Source organism: Ceratotherium simum, chromosome 9 (assembly GCF_057802395.1).
Source record: "Ceratotherium simum simum isolate JZ-2026a chromosome 9, ASM5780239v1, whole genome shotgun sequence".
NCBI lineage: Eukaryota > Metazoa > Chordata > Mammalia > Perissodactyla > Rhinocerotidae > Ceratotherium > Ceratotherium simum.
In genome coordinates this window covers 30,503,763-30,522,957 of record NC_141908.1, presented here as the reverse complement: position 1 = coordinate 30,522,957, position 19,195 = coordinate 30,503,763, and the positions used below count along the sequence as shown (strand labels likewise).

Below are 19,195 nucleotides of genomic sequence, written 5' to 3'. Positions count from 1 at the left end.
TGGTTGAAATATTAAAATTGTGGTTAGAAGGAGGTAAAGTGGCCTTGGTTGAACTTCGTAGTCTAGTTTATAAAAAATATTTCTATGGGAAGATATACTTTGCATTTCCACTAACTAAACAGATCTCTTTTGAAGCAATAATTTTGTTCATAAATTAGTGACTCCCTTTATATTTAATCCCAAAGTGTTTTGGTCTATGTAGGTGTTAAAAGATCCTTGTTAGTTTTCTGAGGATAGAAGAATTATATTTACATAATTTTAAAAACAATAGTTTCCAGTCATTTAAATGGATTTCTTAATTTTTCATCAGTAAACTCTTAGAGTCTAGGAATTAGACTGTGAACTAGTTGAAGGCAATAGGGCGATCTTGTCCTGTAAATAATATTTTTTGTTGAATAAATGTACATGCATTGCCTGTGCTCTACCCAAAGAAGGTTATCAATATCTATTTGTTGAGTTGAGTTTTAAAAATGGAAACATAGTAAATCGTTTGGAAATTTAAGTTGATATAATTGCTTGTTAATATAAAACTCTTATTTTATCTTAGGTGACCGGACTAGTAGTTGCCCAGTGATCTTCGTATTAGATGAATTTGATCTTTTTGCTCATCATAAAAACCAAACACTCCTCTATAATCTGTTTGACATTTCTCAGTCTGCACAGACTCCAATAGCAGTTATTGGTCTTACGTGTAGATTGGTAAGTCTTTCTTTCCATTAAAAAAATGGATTATAATATTTAGAAAAATTAAAGCTTAATTATTGACATAGTCACTTATGTATGTCATTATATTAAGCATTTTCTCAAATGTGTTTCACCAATGCCTGGTGCATTTATCCCACTTTTCAACTCAGCTTGAGGAAAACAAGAGAACAGTTATCACACATGCTCATAAATTAATACTTCCCTCCTTCCAGTGGAATCACTGAATAAAAAAATGTGAAGTCAGATTATGCTAATAAATAGAACTTCTACATTAGCAAGTAAAGAGAAAGGTAAATAATCTTACCACCATTTTATAAAATTGCTAATAGTTTCTACTTTTACATTTAACATTCTTTCCATATTTTGAAAATGCCTGGAATCAACTCAAAATGATACTGTCCCAACTTTGTAAGTACACATCTCCAGAAATGGAAGGGATTATTTCTATCAAGCTGTCACAGTAGATAGTGGCTTCTTTGCTCCTTGGGGGATTTTAGAATGATTTTCACCATTGTCTCAATGTCACTATCACATTACTTTGTGAAGACTTTCCGTGTTGAACTTTCTGTACCTTGAGACAGCTACACAGGCCTTTTTGTGTTTACCTTCTTTTTCTCTCATATTATAAACTTTCTTATTGAATTCAGGTAAAACTGATATTTAAAAGTCACCTCTCTTCATACTATGGCTGCCATTCGTCCGCAGTTTTCATCCTTCTTTTCCCTTCTCCATTCCTGGCAGGCTTATGTCAGGCCCATTTACTTATTCTCCTTTCTTACAGCTTTTTGTCTTTTTTAGAAAAGTGAAACTCTAACTAAGTCATCTTGCAGTAGTTCTCCTTCCAGTTGCTGTTTTTCTATGGAGTGGCTTTCTCTGTCCTCTTTCCCCAGTGCCCTAGAGTTTATGATGTATCCTCATAGAATATCTGGCTAGTTCTTCACATATCTTTATTCCTCCTTGCCAAAAGCAGCAGTTTATCAGAGAGGTTAAGGAAGCACCTTCCTTCTTGCTAAAAAATCTTCCTTTGGCTGGAAGTAGCAGTGGCAAATGTTATCGACTCTGTGAAGGACCAAATAAAGGCTCAGTAGCTCCTTAGCTGTGTTATCAGAGGCTCTTTTTTATTCTGTATGTATAATTCTCCAACTGTGCAGTTCTTCAGGTCTACCTGTGTGTCCATTTTTGTAGGGAAAGAGCAAAGGGATAGATGGAATAGGGACTTTGCCAGCAAACAACCTCTTCCCTGTGGAAGTAATTCTTTTTTTTTTTTTCTTTTTCACTATTCTCTGTGTTCCCACATTGTCAACTTCTGTCATTACTGTCCACCACTAAAATATCTTCTATTTCCATTTCTTTCTTTTCATTCCCAAGTTTAGGCTCTTAATTATTGCTTGCATAGAGTGTTGCTTCCACTAGCTTTTCAGCCACCTGCCTATATGGGTGATTCTAGAACCACTCCTTAATAGAAAATAATAAATGTATAATATTCCTGTCTCTGAACATAACTTCCTTTTAATTCTTTTATGCCTACACTATATTTTTCTTTTACCTATAAAAATATTCCAGATTTTTCATTCACCCTCTCTCCTCCATCCCTAAGCTATTAATCTTTCCTGTCTTCTTGCCCAAACTAACCATGATCCCATTTTGATCACTTGAATTTTTTCCTCTGTATCATTGGTTTCTTAACCTAGCTATTATGAAAATTATCTGGGTAGATTTAAAAATCCCTATTTATGGGCCTCACCACAGCTTTTTTTGTTGTTGTTAACCTTTTTAATTATAGAAAATTGACACTAAACTTGATTCCTGACTTTTTCTTAAGGAAAAATAGCACAAATACAACTAGTTTCTAAAATATCACTATAAAAAAGCCAAAAGACAGAATAACTTACCAGTATCGTGCTGTGTTCCTGCCAGTTCCCTCTTCTACATTTTGTTCCTTCAGTCCAGCAAGGCTTCAGCTTAAATTTATAGGTAGTTTAGTGAACCGAATTTTTCTGCATTACACATGCTGCTTCTCAAGTCTTTGTTACATAAAACAATGAAGAAGGTGTTTAAATTTTCATGAATGTAATAAGCCTTACTACGTTTTATTATCTTAATTTTTTATCTGAATTCTTCATAGAATGTACAAAATTCCTTATTGAAACTGTTGATGTTACTGTGGCTTGTAACTATTCCATAGTAGTTATAATTTTTTAGCATTTATTGTAGGTCTTGGAATGTTAAAGATTAGCTGAGAATAACATGGTAGGAAAAAGGCATGACATCACCAGGCCTACAAATGCTTAGAAGGGGATTATTTAAAGTAGCTTGCATAAAAATTATTTTTAGCGGCTTGGTTTATTTCTAAGCCACACTTCTTAACTCTACTGCCCTCTACCCTAAAGAGATCAAGGGAATAATTTGAGTTTTTAGAGGCTTGTATAAATTTTTTTAAATGCTTAATTGTGTATTATAGAATAAGCATTGCTAATTATAGGTGATAGGTCATGTACCTCTAATATTGGTATGTTTTGGGTTTTTTTTAACATGCATCTTATAGGGATTTTTGTTTGTTTTTAAGGATATTTTGGAACTCTTAGAGAAAAGAGTGAAGTCACGATTTTCTCACCGGCAGATACACTTAATGAATTCATTTGGTTTTCCACAGTATCTTAAAATATTTAAGGAAGAATTATCTTTACCTGCAGAATTTCCAGACAAGCTTTTCGCTGAGAAGTGGAATGAGAATGTTCAGGTAACTTGGAACAAAGGCAATAATGTTGAAGTAATTTTTGTGCCTTGCTATACCATTTGAAAGTAATTAAAACTTACATATTTTTAGAATTTGTAAGTTTGCACAAAGCTTCTAATATTGCTGTGGCATACAACTGCATTAATACAAATTATACACTTTTATGTGTGTGTATTTTCTTCTTTTAAAAGACAGTTGAAATGTCGTTTCTCCTAAACTTTTTCTCTGAAAAGAACTTGAATGAGATTTTGTTTTATTTATATCTAGTTTATATTTTAGATTATTTTATTAATGAATTTCCATCATAAAAAATTTATTTTCTTTATTTTACAGTTTAGCAATGTATTAGCTTAGTGGTTCATACCTGCCTATCCATCGTGGATTTTTTTTTTTCCAATTCTCGTAAACAGCTTCAGCTTTTATCTTACTGGGTCTTTTAAGAGGCAATCTAGGCTGTGGCACATCTAGTTATATTATCTACCTTGGCAAAACCCATCTTGGAGTCCTTGGGGCCCCGAGAGTCTTAGCTACAAAGCCACGTTCACATGTTGTTTAAAAGATTTACTAAACCTTGTGGACTCTAAATTGACCTACACTTAAGTTGAACAGCCTAACTTGTACAGGCCGTTGTTATATCAACTCAACATACTAGCATCAGTTTATCTTATGCTGATAAGAACTTGCAGTTGGCAGGGGGAGGGAGTGTATGTGTGTAAGTGTGTGTTTAATAACATAATTGAAAAACAGTGTTGCTGAATAAATTCCACATGGTGGAATCTTTCAAAATGGGTACTGTGAAAGTGGAAAATAATATGAGTCCTTGGTTTTGAAAAAATTATGAAAAACTAATCTATAATATTAAATAGTAATGAGTGAGGATGATTAGATCTCTGGATAATTAGAGTTACACAGTCTATATTCACTGGCTCTAAAAACAGATTGTTTTATGTTAAAGCAATAAAGATAGATTATGTTCTTTTTACTATAAAATCTTAAATACCAATACCAAATTAAAAGTGAGAATTTTGCATTCATTTTGCTCTTAAATGATTCTTATTTTTTGCCCATCTTTGTTGAGTTATAATTTACAAGTTACAAATTGTATATGTTTAAAGTATATATTGTGATGTTTTGATATACATATACATTGTGAAATACCACCATCAACCTATTTAATGTATTCATCACCTCACATAGTTACCATTTTCTGCCGTGGTTTTTTGTGTGTTTGTTTTTGTGGTAAGAACACTTAAAATCTATTCTGTAAGCAAATTTCAAGTATATAATACTTTCTTGTTAACTACAGTCACATTGCTGTACATTACATCTCTGGAACTTACTCATCTTGCAAAACTGAAACTTGATTCTTGTTGGATTATAAAATATAGTCAGTTCATGTAAGCGCTATTAATTTTGACATATTTCATTTTTTTTAATTAAAAGTTCATTGAGGGGCTGACCTGGTGGTGTGGTAGTGAAGTTCGTGTGCTCTGCTTCGGCAGTCCAGGATTCGCAGATTCGGATCGCAGACCTACGCACGACTTGTCAAGCCATACTGTGGCGGCATCCCACATACAAAAATAGAGGAAGATTGGCAATAGATGTTAGCTCAGGGCAAAATCTTTCTCACCAAAAAAAAAAAAAGTTCATGGAACAAAATTTAATCAGTACAGAAGAATACGTGGTAAAAGGTAGAAGTTTCCTTTATCCATGCCCATCCCCCCTCCTTTTACTACAGTGTAATTTTTTGGTTTATAGCATTTCAGACCTTATATACATACTAAACTTGATGTTTTTACATAAAGGGTTCAAATCTTACATACTTTTGTTTTACCATTTTTACTTATTTCTGATTGATAGTTCCATATTATTTTTCCTAATGGAACTATACAGAATTGTATGTAAAAATGGCTGACTTTATCCTTAAAATTCAGATATTGTGCCATGATGTAATTTGGTGTAGGTCCTCCCTTACACCCTCCTCCTCAAATTAATCTTGCCTGGGACTCAAATATTTGTTAGTTCAAGAAAGTTTTCTTTGGTGTTGTATCTAATGTCAAGATTCCGTTCTTTAGGAACGCTTTATAGTTGGTGCTCCCACGTTGTCCCTTCCCTTCCCTAGTTCTGGAGTGGATCAGAGCTCTGGATCTTTGGCTTCTGAATCCACTTTTCAGTGCCTCACAGACTTTCTCACCTTCTACAATTCCTGAACTGATTGTCTTGTTAAAACAATGTGTTTTTCTGACTGCTTTAGAGATTCAAATGTAGTCTTTCATAGTATTTAAATGTCTGTGCTTTCCTAGATTTTTATTATTTCTATTCCTGCTTACTTTTCTTTTCCTAAAATGACTGCATAATCCAGGTTGTACTGTGCCATCATCCATCTTCCCATCCTTTCCAGCTGTATTGCATTCTGGGCATCTCAGAGTGGGTATATAAAGGAAATAGATGGTGGGGGTTACTGGTGAAGCATAACTCTGGATAACTCAGAAAATGAGTTATCCAGGTAGTTGAGTGGCTAACTCTTAGGTTTTTGGTCCTTTTTTGCTGATTGTAAATCACTGAATTTAGGGGCAGATGGTAGGAATGAATGTGAGCACTATCCTGTCATCTTTTTGACAATCTTGCGGTTCTTTCATAAGATGGAACCAATGCCACTGGAGTTTGTGTCTCTTAGTTCTAATATTTTCTTTCCCTATCCTAAGCATCATTTGCCACCTCCCTTTGGTATGCTGATAAATGAGCTTCACTTGAAAATTATGTCAGCACCATGGCCAGAGGCCCTGCCCAGGAGGGGTTGGGGAGGCTGCATTAAGGGAGCTATCCTTTCACTCAGTGCTGACTATCTAGCAAGTTTTTCTAATTCCAAGGTTAAACCAAAAGCAGTGTTATAGATAACAAGTCACCTGTGGAGTCTCATCCAAGAAATATCTTCAGGGTAGAGTTAAACCTGGACATCTTGCTTAACTTGAATGTTTGTGTTAGCCCTACCTCAAATGGGTAAAATAAGTAAGTAAGAAGAGTAAACACCATCTCAGTATGACAGTATAAGAGAAATCTCTGTATACAAGAGCATTTAAAAGGACCATAGCTAATTCTCCTCAAAAGAAATTCCCCCAAAAGTACAATAATTGAGTTCAAGGAAGATTTACCTGTGTAATTTTGTAACATTCTGCTTAGAATATACCTGTGAAGAGGGCAATGACCAAGCAAATGGTGCAATTAGCACAATAAGAACTTGCTTCTGTGACTGCTACTCATGTGTTCATCAGTAAAAAGGAAAGGTATCAGCTTCCCTGAAAAGCAGAGGAGGTCTGCTTTATTTCTGGGAATTTTCCCCATGTTCCTATAATGGGTGATGTCAGTCAGTTAGTCTCTATCTTATTTCCCTTACATCATTTCCTGAGCCAACCATGAGGGAGCTTTCAATCCAGAGTGATAAGAAATTCAGTCATGTTTCAAAACCCAGGATCTAATATCTTCAATGACTATCATAATTAGTTGAATATAATAGGCATCCAATAAGTGGTTATTGATAATAGCCTTATCCTCAAGTTTATATATGTATATATACTATATGGTACATATATATAGATGTATATGTGTATGGTACATATAAATATGGTACATATATATAGTTTATAGTGTTTGAATCAAGGTGAAATTAAAAATGAGAGTTTTTTAAATGGTTCGCATATAGATCTTGTAGACTTTCTTAAAAAAGCAGATTAAGTAATTATGACAGCAAGAGGGTGATAGCTTTCAGAAACGAGGGGAGTTGGATTTAGACCTCTGAAAATATAGAGATAAGCAGAAAGGCAGGGTATAGAAGATTAACCCTTTGAAGCATCATGTAAAAGAAAAGCAAACATTGTTTTTAAAAATAATTGAATTCTTACAGAGAAAATTTCTTTCATTAATATTTTTATCCCAGGTGATTTTCTTTAGTTTTCTGAGTGCTCTGATTTTAATACATCAACTTTGTAAGTGCCTTGATAAGAGTCAATGATTGTAGGAGCCAGGACTACAGTTAATTCCCAAAAGTTTGTTTGTATTACTTTGCTTTATTATTTTATGTTTATCTTGTGTACTTCCGAAGGGTATTCGACCCTGTATATGATAAAAAGATATGTATAGTAACAGCAAGTCTTTTAAAATAGAAAGAACTAAGAACAATAGCAAGGGAAGGGAGACTATAAGTAGGATAATATATTTACTGAGAACATAAAACTTCATTCCAGTAGACTAGAACTTACTGCTGAATTTGGATCTTCTTACAGTGGAAGAAGTAGAGACATAAAGTTTTAGCTCTAGAAAATATAGAAGTACTTAGTTTTCTGGGCTTTTTTTTTTTTTTTTTTTTTTTTTAAGGAAAAAGAATTCTTCCTTGCAGATGATATTTGAAAAATTATGTCAAGCTTCTCCAAGGCTTTCTTGGCTCTACCAACTCTAAATTTACTCCACTTTCATCTGATTTCATTAGTGCCAGGTGTACCTCACCTTTCATTGATGCTAACTCACTGCAGTTACTTGGCTCTTTTTAGATACTGCTTTTTCAGAGGGCCCTGTTGATCTCTGAATCTTGAAAGCCATTAGCTTCTTCTCAAAATATATCATAATTTAATTATATAAAGTAGTTTACATTGTTGATCACCACTTTCCTCTTGAAGTTTTCTTCCCTTGGTTTCATTGCTCTCTCTTGGATTCTCTTCCAGTCTTCAGTATCTTTATCAATCTCTTACTTTGTTCCTATTTTCCATCTACTTCTTAAATATTGATAATCCAAGTGTCACTTCTTGACCATATCTCACTATTCACTTCTCCTGGGACATTCTACCCCCCATAGTATCGTCTCTGACTTTTTTCTTCCCCCTCTCAAACCCTTCCTCCCCTATTCCTACCAGTTGATCATCCATCAGACATGTCTTCTATAGATGTCTTAATTCTCTCTTGTCTTCATACAACTGTGTTAATTCAGACCCTCTTTGTCTCTTGTATGGACAATTGCAGTTGCCTCCAATTAGGTTTTCCTGCCTTTGTCTTTCTGTACAATCACTTGCCAATAACTGAAACTCAAGATTACATGACTAGTCATCTTCTATCAGTATGCCACACTCTTCCAACATTGCTCAGGCTGTTCCCTATAACCGAAATGCTGTTTCTTCTTTTTAGCCTATTGATTCATACAGTTTAAGCATTCTTTGTAATACTTTACCTTGTTTTCCCAAGTATAGTAACTCTTATTCTCTGTTGTGTTTTGTGCTGCATTTTGATCATCCCACTAGTATGACTGTAGTTTCCCTTTTTAGACCAGAAATTTTAGGGTAGCAAAGATTATATTTTATCTTTGTGTCTACTGAATTAACATGAAGGGATGAGAAGAAAATCAATAGATTGAAGCTTTGATTTTGATTTTTGTGTTCTACAAATAAGACCAGCATGTATTTAATAATGAATAAATATCAGATAGAGTTGATGAGTATACCAACCAGTGAGGCACACGATTATATTTAGGTTTTAAATTGCATGATTCTTTAATTATGTTTTGATTTTTTTTCCTCTAGTGTCTCTCGGAAGATAGAAGTGTGCGAGAAGTACTACAGAAGCATTTCAATGTCAGCAAAAACCTGCGGTCATTACACGTGTTACTGGTTTGTATTAGTTTTATTTTTATCATTCATTTTCTTTCACTGGGTAATGATGGTCTAATGGGAATTGATTAAACATATAAATAAATATTGGGAGAATTAACATGTTTACTACATTGCATCTTTCAATCCCTGAATATGGTGCAGCTCTCCTTTTATTTATTTCTTCATCATCATTTTATAATTTTCACCACCCTGATCCTGTACACGTTTGAAGTGTATACCTAAGTATTTAATTTCCTTTGGAGTAATTGTAAATGATATTTTGTTCTTAACTTTGGTTTCAGCATGCTTATTGTTAGTATATAGAAATGTGATTGATTTTTGTGTGTTGATGTTGTATTCTGTGGCCTTGCTGAACTCATTTATTCTAGGAGTTTTTTTTTTTTTTCATTTCATGTATTTATTTATTTTGTCTTATTGTGATGGCTAGAACTCTTAGCACCATATTGAATAAGAGTGGGGAGAGTGGACATCCTTGCCTTGTTCCCAGTCTTGGGAGGAAAGCATTCAATCTTTTACCATTAAGTATGATGTAACCTGGAGGTTTTTTTAATGCATGTTATCAAGTTAAGCTAATTCCTATTTATTCCCAACTTGGTGAGAGTTTGTTATGAATAGGTGTCAGATTTTATCTAATGCTTATTCTATATCAGTGGATATGGTCTATGATTTTTCTTCTTTAGCCTGTTGATATGTTGGATTACATTGCTTGATTTTTGAATGTTGAACTAGCTTTGTATTCCTGGATTAAATCCCCCCTAGTCATGGCTTTCACCAAATAATTATATCTTAAGCTTAAACGGTATCAATAAAGGGATACTTAGTTGTTCTGAAAATTAAAACTCTTCCTTCACTGAGAGTATTTAATATTAACCTAGTATTTCTAGGAAATTATCTATGGCAAATACCTTTCAAGGAGAAAATACTTGTGGTTTTATGAGTTTCTTGGTCACTTTCATTCATAGTAATAATGGGTATCATTTATTGACTAGCATATGAGCCAGGTAATATAGTTATTATGTCTAACCTTTGCAATAATCCTATTTTTTATTCTTAGGTGTTTTTATCCTTTACCTTGAAGAAACTGAGGCTCCTTGAGGTTAAATAACTTGCCCTGGTCACACAGCTAGTAGATGGCAAAACAAGACTCAAATCTAAGGCTCTCTGGCTTAAAGCTTATATCCTACTTGACTATATGGTTCTGCCATGTTTATTTACAGATTCTCCTTCCCTATTTCTGTTTTTGCTGAGGAAATTTAAGACTTTTTTTTCCCTATATTCTTTCCTTCTCATTAGCACATCCCCTTCCCATCCCTCCATCAAAAGCATACTGCCATTTTCACCAGCAGCTGTCTTTATCATAAAAGAATTTGGGGACTGAGAATTTTTAGAGTAGGGTTTTTAGTTGTTTATATACCAAAATTAGACTTTATTTACTAACTTTTGGTATATAGAGGGTATACACACACACACATGTACACACACATATATATACGTATACACACACCTCTCATTATTCTGGGAAAATAGCCCTGCCTGAAAATTGTCAACATGAGCAGTCATTGTTTTGCCAGTTTCCTGTAACATTTTTAATTCAAGGTAATAACTTGATTTTTGTTTTGGTTTTTCTTGTTTAAGAAAAGTTTTGGAATTGGTGGAAATTATAAAGAAGAAGGAAAGACTTGACTGAGATTAGCTATAGTTTGGGTAATTTTTCAACAAAATATCCGGAGTTATACACATAGAAAAAAACACCTTCATTGCACACCCAAAAGTCAATTCCAAGTTAAGAAACATAAATATACTTACAAAAACAAAACTTTTAAAAATTTAGAAGAAAAATATAAGAGAATATATTTGTAATCTTGAGGTAGGGAAAGAGTTCTTAGAGAAGATATGCAAATCACAAAGCATAAAAGAAAAGATGGATAAAGTTAATTACATTGAATTTCTAAATGTCCAGACACCAAGAGATACCATAGAAAAAGTGAAGACTGGTTGAGAGAGAGGATATATGCAATTCGTGTAATCATCAGCACTGTCCATAATAAAGAGCTTCTACAATAATCAATAAAAGAATGAGTTAAGAATATGGGCAAGCAATCTACCAATGTAGAATCACACATGAGCTATAATATACAAAGATATTTAACCTCTCCAGTAACCAGAGAAATGGTACAATTTAAACTTTACAATTAAACCTTTTTTTTTCTGCCAATCTGGTGGTTGTCATTTTATGTCTGATGGTATGGGATCTGTGACTATTAAAATTTATTGCTGGGGCCGGCCCGGTGGCACAAGCAGTTAAGTGCAGGCACTCCGCTGCCGCGGCCTGGGGTTCGCAGGTTCAGATCCTGGGCTCGCACCAACGCACTGCTTGTCAAGCCATGCTGTGGTGGCGTCCCATATAGAGTAGAGGAGGATGGGCATGGATGTTAGCCCAGGGTCAATCTATCTCAGCAAAAAAAAAAAAAACCGGGGGAGGATTGGCATCGGATGTTAGCTCAGGGCTGATCTTCCTCAAAAAAAAAAATAATTATCACTGCTGGTAGTGTAAATATGAATTAGTACTTTGGAGAGAAATTTGGCAAATTAGGGTATCTAGAGAAACTCAGATACATATGTAGACATGTACAAGATTGTTTATTGCAGCCTTGTTTATAATTGCAAAAAACGGAAATGACAGATGTACGTCAATAAGGGAAGAATAATTAAATCCTGAATATATACAAAGGAATACAATACAACAGGAAAAAGTGAATAAACTAGAATTGATACTTCAACATGGATAAATTCTCATAACAGATGTTCAATGAAGAGAGAGTTGCGAGAGTACAATATGGTATTTATATAAAACTTGAAAATTCCTCTGTATTGTCTAGGAATGCATACGTACGTAGTAGAAGTATAAAGACGTACACGGTTTTTTTGTATAGGGAATAGTAGAGAATCCAACCAGGGGAAGAGACAGAGGCTCCAACTCTATAAACATTATATTTCGTAAGCTGAGGAAATGGTCATGGATATTCATTATATTATTCTCTTGCCTTTCTGTATGTCAAAAATATTTTATAATAAAAGGAAGAAGACAAAGTAAGAGAAAGGGAAGGAGCTACTGGGTACCTGGCTCCCTCCCTGTAGTGAAATGAAGGGCAAGGATTGCTAAACTCTGTTTAACTAAAAATCCCAGGCCCTGGTTAAAATGGGGTAGACAGTTTCTAGTACAAATATATCCTAAATACTACATGGTACATACTTACACTAACAAACGGTTGTTTACCTAGAATTCAAATTTAACCAGATGTCCTGCATTTTTATCTGCTAACTGTATTTAAATGACTAAATTTAAATGTTATAAAAATAAATAAATCTTCAATACAGGAGTTATGTTAGTTGTTAGAAAGAACTAGCTACATGAAAAGTGGACTCTGCTTTCAAGGAGAGTTGTTTCTGGGTGTAACTTTGGTTTTTCTTTTTTTTTTAACAATTGAACATAAAGTAGCTAACTTCTGTCTGTCACTTACACTTACTTTGGACTAGTTGATTGGGTAGTTGGGAAGTTTATGCAAATCACAGATCTGCCTTTTTCGTTTGTTTGGTTTGGCTTTGAATAATATTCTTATTTTTGGTCTCTTCTCCTTGCCCTACTCCTTTTTAAATGTTTTCTTTTGAGGAGTTGTAAATAAACAAGATATGCAAGTGGAAAGGGGTAGGGAGAGCAACAAGAATGTTTTTTATGTTTACATTATAGAGTTATAGGTCAAATGAAATACTATTATTTTAATAGAGATAAATACAAGAGAATACCTTTCCCAAGCATTAGTATTTACTCTCCCATAAGAATAGACTCTCCAGGGGCCGGCCCCGTGGCTTAGCGGTTAAGTGCACGCACTCCACTACTGGCAGCCCGGGTATGGATCCGGGCATGCACCAACGCACCGCTTGTCCGGCCATGCTGAGGCCACGTCCCACATACAGCAACTAACAGGATGTGCAACTATGACATACAACTATCTACTGGGGCTTTGGGGAGAAGAAGGGGAAAAAAAAGGAGGAGGATTGGCAATAGATGTTAGCTCAGGGCCGGTCTTCCTCAGCAAAAAAACGAGGAGGATTGGCATGGATGTTAGCTCAGGGCTGATATTCCTCACACACAAAAAAAGAATAGACTCTCCAAATTAGGAAGTTTTATTCAGTAATATCTCCAAAATGCCCAAGTAAATATGTAATTGTTTTTCTGATCCATATTTCCCTAGATGCTTGCTTTAAATCGTGTAACAATATCACATCCATTTATGACTGCAGCAGATCTGATGGAGGCAAACCAGCTATGTAGCATGGACTCTAAAGCAAATATTGTACATGGTGAGAAACCTGCTTGATTAGTAGTTTTTTGTAAGTCTGAGTTTATATAATGGAATGCTTTTCAAAATTATAATTAACAATGGGTATAGTGCTTTATATCCATACAGCTTTTAACTCAGCCCTTTAAAAGGTATTATCATTCCCATTTAAAGTGAAAGAAACTTGATGCTCTACCTCTCTTGCCACACTGGAAATCCAGCTAAAACTATTGCAGGCGTTCTCAATGCACCAAGTGCTACTGAAGAGCATCGGCTTTTAGCCATTTTGGGTTCACTATCCCTTTTGAGAATCTAATGAAACTTCTTCTCTTGAGGAAAAAAAATTTAGATGGAATTTCTAGGGGTTTAGGGATTCTCTGAATAATCAAGGGCCCTATGTGATTTAAAGTTACAGAATAATTGCAGCTTTAGTTTGTTTACTGTGGGCCATATGGTAAATGCTTGATAATATTATCTCTAATCCTTATAACATCTCTGTAAGTTTAGAAAGATCCTCATTTTGCAGATACAAAAACTAAGCTCAGGGAGGTTGAGTAACTTGCTTGAGATTACGTAGATCATAGTGACTGAAACACATTTGAACCTGGGGGAGGTCTTGACGTCCCTCCACCCCTCAAAACCATGATCTTTCACTTTATCATTCTGTTTGGAGGACAGTTATTTCAATCTTATGTATCAGAAGTAAACTATAACTCATAGTTTGTCTCCCTTTAACTATAGGTCTGTCAGTCTTGGAAATCTGTCTTATAATAGCAATGAAACATTTAAATGACATCTATGAAGAGGAGCCCTTTAATTTTCAAATGGTCTATAATGGTGAGATGACACTTGGGTAGTTTCTTTCTGACTCTACCCCACTGCTTATTTGAAGGTACTAATGTTGTCATTGCTTTCTGTCCAGAGTTTCAGAAGTTTGTTCAAAGAAAGGCCCATTCTGTTTATAATTTTGAGAAACCTGTTGTCATGAAGGTAAGATTTAAGTTCACTGTTATTTTTCTGCAGATAGGTATATTTTTATGTCCAATTTGATTGTATATATCATAGTTGCACTTTCATTAATTTTGAAACATTAGGTATTTATCATAGGAATTTTCTTTCAAAAGACAAAAATCTAAGTGTATTACAGTAATTCTGAAGAAAGCAGCCAGTTCTGTTAGTTTGTGGAAGTATACTGCCCTCTACTGTCTGTTCCTAGCACTTGCATCCTGAAAAGGAACTATTCATTACAGTCTATCAAATACATAACTATCCCTTTACAACCCAAGGGTTGACTTTATAATCTCAGCAGTAAAAAGAAACAAAAATGCAGATATGAACCATTAAGAAACTAAAGGACAAAATCTCACTGGCTGGTAATGATATACAGAGAAAGTTTTATTAGGGGTTGGGTGAGGCATGAGTTTTAAAACTTGAGAAACTTTATTCTAGTGTACCATTCTCCACTAGAAATATAATGTGAGCCGTATTTTAGATTTTCTAGTAGCAACAAAAAAGTAAAAAAATTTTAAATAGGTGAAATTAACTTTAGTAAATTTTATTTAACCTGATATACCAAAAACATCTCTATCGATAATCAATATAGAAAATTATTAATAAAGTATTTTCCTTTTTTTGTGTGTTAAGTCTTTGAAATTCGGTGTGTGTTAACACTTAAATCACGTCTTAACTCACTAAATATTCACTGGAAATACTTTCTCTTTAGATTCCATAAAAACTTTAGCTGAAGAAGTAGATTAACATTCTGAAATTGTTCCAAAAATACTTAAAATTTGCTAATTGACTCCAGTGTCAGTTTTTAAATTAAACTTAATGAAAATTAAATAAAATTTAAAATCGAGTCCCACATTTCAAATGCTCAGTAGTCCTATGTGGCTAGTGCTTGCTTTGTTGGACAGTACAGCTGTAGAGGACTTTAGGGGAAGAAACATCTTTTTTTCTTTTTTAAGCAAGGACCCATATAGGTCCATTAGCATCCCTTATAGGCCCTAGTAGTCAGAATATTATTTCATGGAGCAACCAAAAAATGTGAGTCCAGGGCATTACCATTTCTTCAAAACAGGAAAATTATTTAGCATACCGAAGGTTGGTTTTTTCCCCTCTTCCTAACATTCATATCTGTCTGATAGTCATAGTTTGTGGGAGTTGTATGAGTGAACAGAGTTACCTGAGCATTTAAATTCTTATGAGTTATTTGCAGCTGCTCATGTCTACATTTTAAATAAGAAAGTATTTTGCTGCCTAGAAATGTTTTAAATTTCCTCTACTTTATTCAGCCCCAATATCTGCAGCCTCCGGTATTTTCTCATTTTCAGAAATGAATGGTGTTTGAGCTATTTCTCTTTTCATCAGAAGAATTTTTATGATACATAAAGAATATATTCCAATGATATTTTTCACGAGTCTGTAAAAATAGAACTCAGGAATCTTTCAGTGTGTCAATATTTATTGGTTAGTATTTCATGGTTTCTTTTCTTTCATATCCTAATAAAATACCTAAAACAACAATCAAGGTTAGAAAAGACATAATACATGCATATTAGAGGTAAGAGGAAGCAGACAGTAAAGAACTCTGTGAAGGTGGGGAGGATGGAAGAAAGGGACTTTCTGACAGGTTGTGGCCATCAGACTTCTTGGGCAAACAGGAGCCTGTCCTCTCTCCTCCATGCCCGTACCAATCTGCTGAATCATTTATTTATAGGATCACCTGAACAGGCGTGGTACTCCTAGGGGTCTTTCCTGCCTCCCTCTTTTTTTGCAGCTGTATTAAACTTTTACACAGCAAAGTCTTACAAAGGTAGAAACAAAATGTAAATGCAAATTTGAGTAACCTAGGTAATTAGTCACAAAGTACTGGTCTTATCCGATCTTGGGTTTTTATAGAGAACTGGAAACCCTTGGTTAACTTAAGTACTAGGAGAAGATATGATATAGAATGAGGTTAGGGACAAAAACCATATTGTGCAGACTGAGTTAAAGTTTGCCCTATTTAGATTCAACAATGCAAGGACGGGAAACTGTATATTGACACTGCTTCACCTGATATGTGAAGTTTTTATGAGGTTGATGAATTATTTTTGAACTCTATTGATTTCTATTAAGATTTGTTTCCTGACATTCTATTCCACACCTGACCAAAACCCTAACTGTTCTCTGGGTTAATGTTATTACTTTACTTTCCCTATTCAACCTAAACTATTTCTTTCATCTTGCAGGCTTTTGAACACTTACAACAATTAGAATTAATAAGGCCCATGGAAAGAACTTCAGTAAATGCACAGAGAGAGTACCAGCTGATGAAACTACTTTTGGATAATACTCAAATTATGAATGCTTTGCAGAAATACCCCAACTGTCCTACAGATGTTAGACAGTGGGCAACATCCTCACTGAGCTGGTTATGAATATAATCAGTGGCTTATGGAGTTTCAGGCATACTTCTCTAAAGAACTAAAAGCTATTGTCCTTTAATAAGATATGTTATTACATTTTTTATATTTGTAAACATGTATTTTTGTATTTATGGGGGACTGTTACACATGTAGTATCTTGGCTGTGTCTTGCCTTTGAATCATGAGCAGTTACATGATTTATAATTCCAGGGATTTAGATTATGTTGTAAGTAGCAGTTCAAAACAATAAATGTGACTATTTTAGGGATTGAACCATATGCTTATTCAGTACTTGTGAAGTATTTATGTGGTACATTTGAAGAGTTCATTTCAACCTAGCAGCCAAATGTTTTTACAAACCTTAAACAAAGCAGTAAAGAAACAATGGTAAGGGTTAAGGTGTAATGGGTAATCTTTTGGTCCAGTGGGAGGTGCTGCCTTTTTTTTTTTTTTTGGTCAGGAAGATTAGCCCTGAGCTAACATCTGTTGCCAATCCTCTTCTTTTTGCTGAGTAAGATTGGCCCTGGGCTAACATCCAGGCCCATCTTCCTCTACTTCATATGTGGGACACCTGCCACAGCGTGGCTTGATGAGCAGTGTGTGGGTCCACGCCTGGGATCTGAACCTGCAAACCCCAGGTCTCTGAAGCAGAGCGTGCAAACTTAACCACTATACCACTGGGCTAGCCCTTGCATTTTTTTTTTGTACCCAGGGAAATTTTGGATTCTATCCCAGACCCAGGTCTTCTAGTTCAGGAAACTGACCAGTTTGGCTAGAAGATAGTTCATATGGAAGAAAAAGGCCAAAAGTTTGAACATTTTCTTCCAGACTTCTCAAAATACCATCTACAGAAGAATCCTTTGTAGGATTTTTTAAAAATGCAGATTCTTGGGCCTATTCTAGGCCAAAAGGATCAGAATTTGTTTTTTTAACAGGCACTTGAGGAAATCCCACAAATAATGGGAAGTGTTTGGTTGTGTTGACTGAATTAAACCTGTTTATATCAAAAAGTGATTCCCTAAGAGGAATGTAGAAATGTTAGTCAAAGCATCACCTTATAAATTCAGGAATCCATGAACTAATAGAGGTATGTTTAATATGAAATTTAATAAGCATTTGTTAAGTGTTAGTGACTTCATTTATTCTAGAGTATTTGATTGCCTGTTGTTTTCATGGAAGGTTTACAAAAGACAGAGTCCCTATCCTTATGCAGTTTATAATCCTTTTAACTACTGAAAGCCCTGATATTTAGGTACTGTTATTTACAGATAAGAAAATTAACACAGTAGTGGCAGTGTCCAGAATCACACAGGTAGGAAATGATTGACAGACCTTGGAATTCAACTCAGGTTTGATTGACACCAAAGCCCCTGCTTGGTAAGACCTGAAGTTCAGTAATGGGTTCCTTACCACGTATTTTGTCAAGTGTGCTCTAAGAAATGATTTATCTGGTTTTTAAGAAGTATCGGATGTAGAATGGAATATAAGATTTCTGTGCATAAACGTAGTTCTTCAGTAGTTACAACCTATTCTTTTGCATACATAGCTGTTCCTTCCCTGACTTCTGAGTCTTTGGATCACTGTCATTTACTTTTCAGCAGTGTCTTATTAAAGCTAAGGCTTGCATACTGGTTCTATGTGATGGTGTATAGGTTTTTAGGGGATATTTTGCCAAAATACTTAACATGGTAGCCTCACTATTACCAGAAGCAAGGCTTTTACACTGGAGCTAAAATAGTCCCTTTAAAAAATTTTTATGATCTCTTTTCAGGGAAGTACTATCTCCCTTAAAGGCACTGACTGTAAAAGCACCTAAAGAACTGACTTGAGGATTGCAAATTTTTATTAGCTTAAGATGCCACTAAAAAGCTGAGAGCCTTCATTTGCCTCCCTGGCTACATAAGAGCTACAAAAGATCCATCAACATCCAGGCATACAGATTAAAAAACTAAGTAGCAAGGTGGGTTTTAATTTTTAGTGAAACAAACAGTTATAAAACAAATTATAAAAAATAGTTTAGCAGAAGTCTTACAAATGAATTATATGTCTCCATCCCAAAGGCATTTTCTGAGAGGAAGAATGTTGATGTTTCCCTTTCCATATTCCCTAATACAAAGATGCTAAAATGTACTTACAGAATTTTTAACTTCATCTCTTAAATTGCTTAAACCATCATCATCAGTAAAATAAAAATCAAATCTGCAAAGCCCTAGTAAAAAACTTTCTCAAGAGTAATATAAACAAATATGGCTTAAATATATTGTCTTCATTTACTAGAAGAGGAATATAGCCTTTTAACAGCACAATCAGAAACTCATGAACTCCTTGGTTCTTCAGATTGAAAAGCAG

At 34.6% G+C, this 19,195-nt stretch overlaps 1 protein-coding gene across 10 annotated transcripts in view; it reads left to right on the top strand.

Moving 5' to 3' along the window:
* Nucleotides 1-18,477, top strand: part of ORC4 (origin recognition complex subunit 4) — a 76,059-nt gene extending 57,582 nt beyond the window's left edge. For 6 of the 10 annotated variants that reach the window (XM_087435136.1, XM_004423847.3, XM_087435135.1 and 3 more), the window contains 7 exons: nucleotides 548-699; nucleotides 3,272-3,445; nucleotides 9,007-9,093; nucleotides 13,350-13,458; nucleotides 14,178-14,273; nucleotides 14,359-14,426; nucleotides 16,670-18,477. In XM_087435136.1, the coding sequence (XP_087291262.1) occupies nucleotides 548-699; nucleotides 3,272-3,445; nucleotides 9,007-9,093; nucleotides 13,350-13,458; nucleotides 14,178-14,273; nucleotides 14,359-14,426; nucleotides 16,670-16,858 (875 nt within the window). In that variant the 3' untranslated portion in view covers nucleotides 16,859-18,477. The remainder of the gene's footprint in view (nucleotides 1-547; nucleotides 700-3,271; nucleotides 3,446-9,006; nucleotides 9,094-13,349; nucleotides 13,459-14,177; nucleotides 14,274-14,358; nucleotides 14,427-16,669) is intronic. The other 4 variants (XM_087435139.1, XM_087435138.1, XM_087435141.1 and 1 more) reach the window with 2 other exon arrangements.
* The last annotated feature ends 718 nt before the right edge of the window (nucleotides 18,478-19,195 follow it).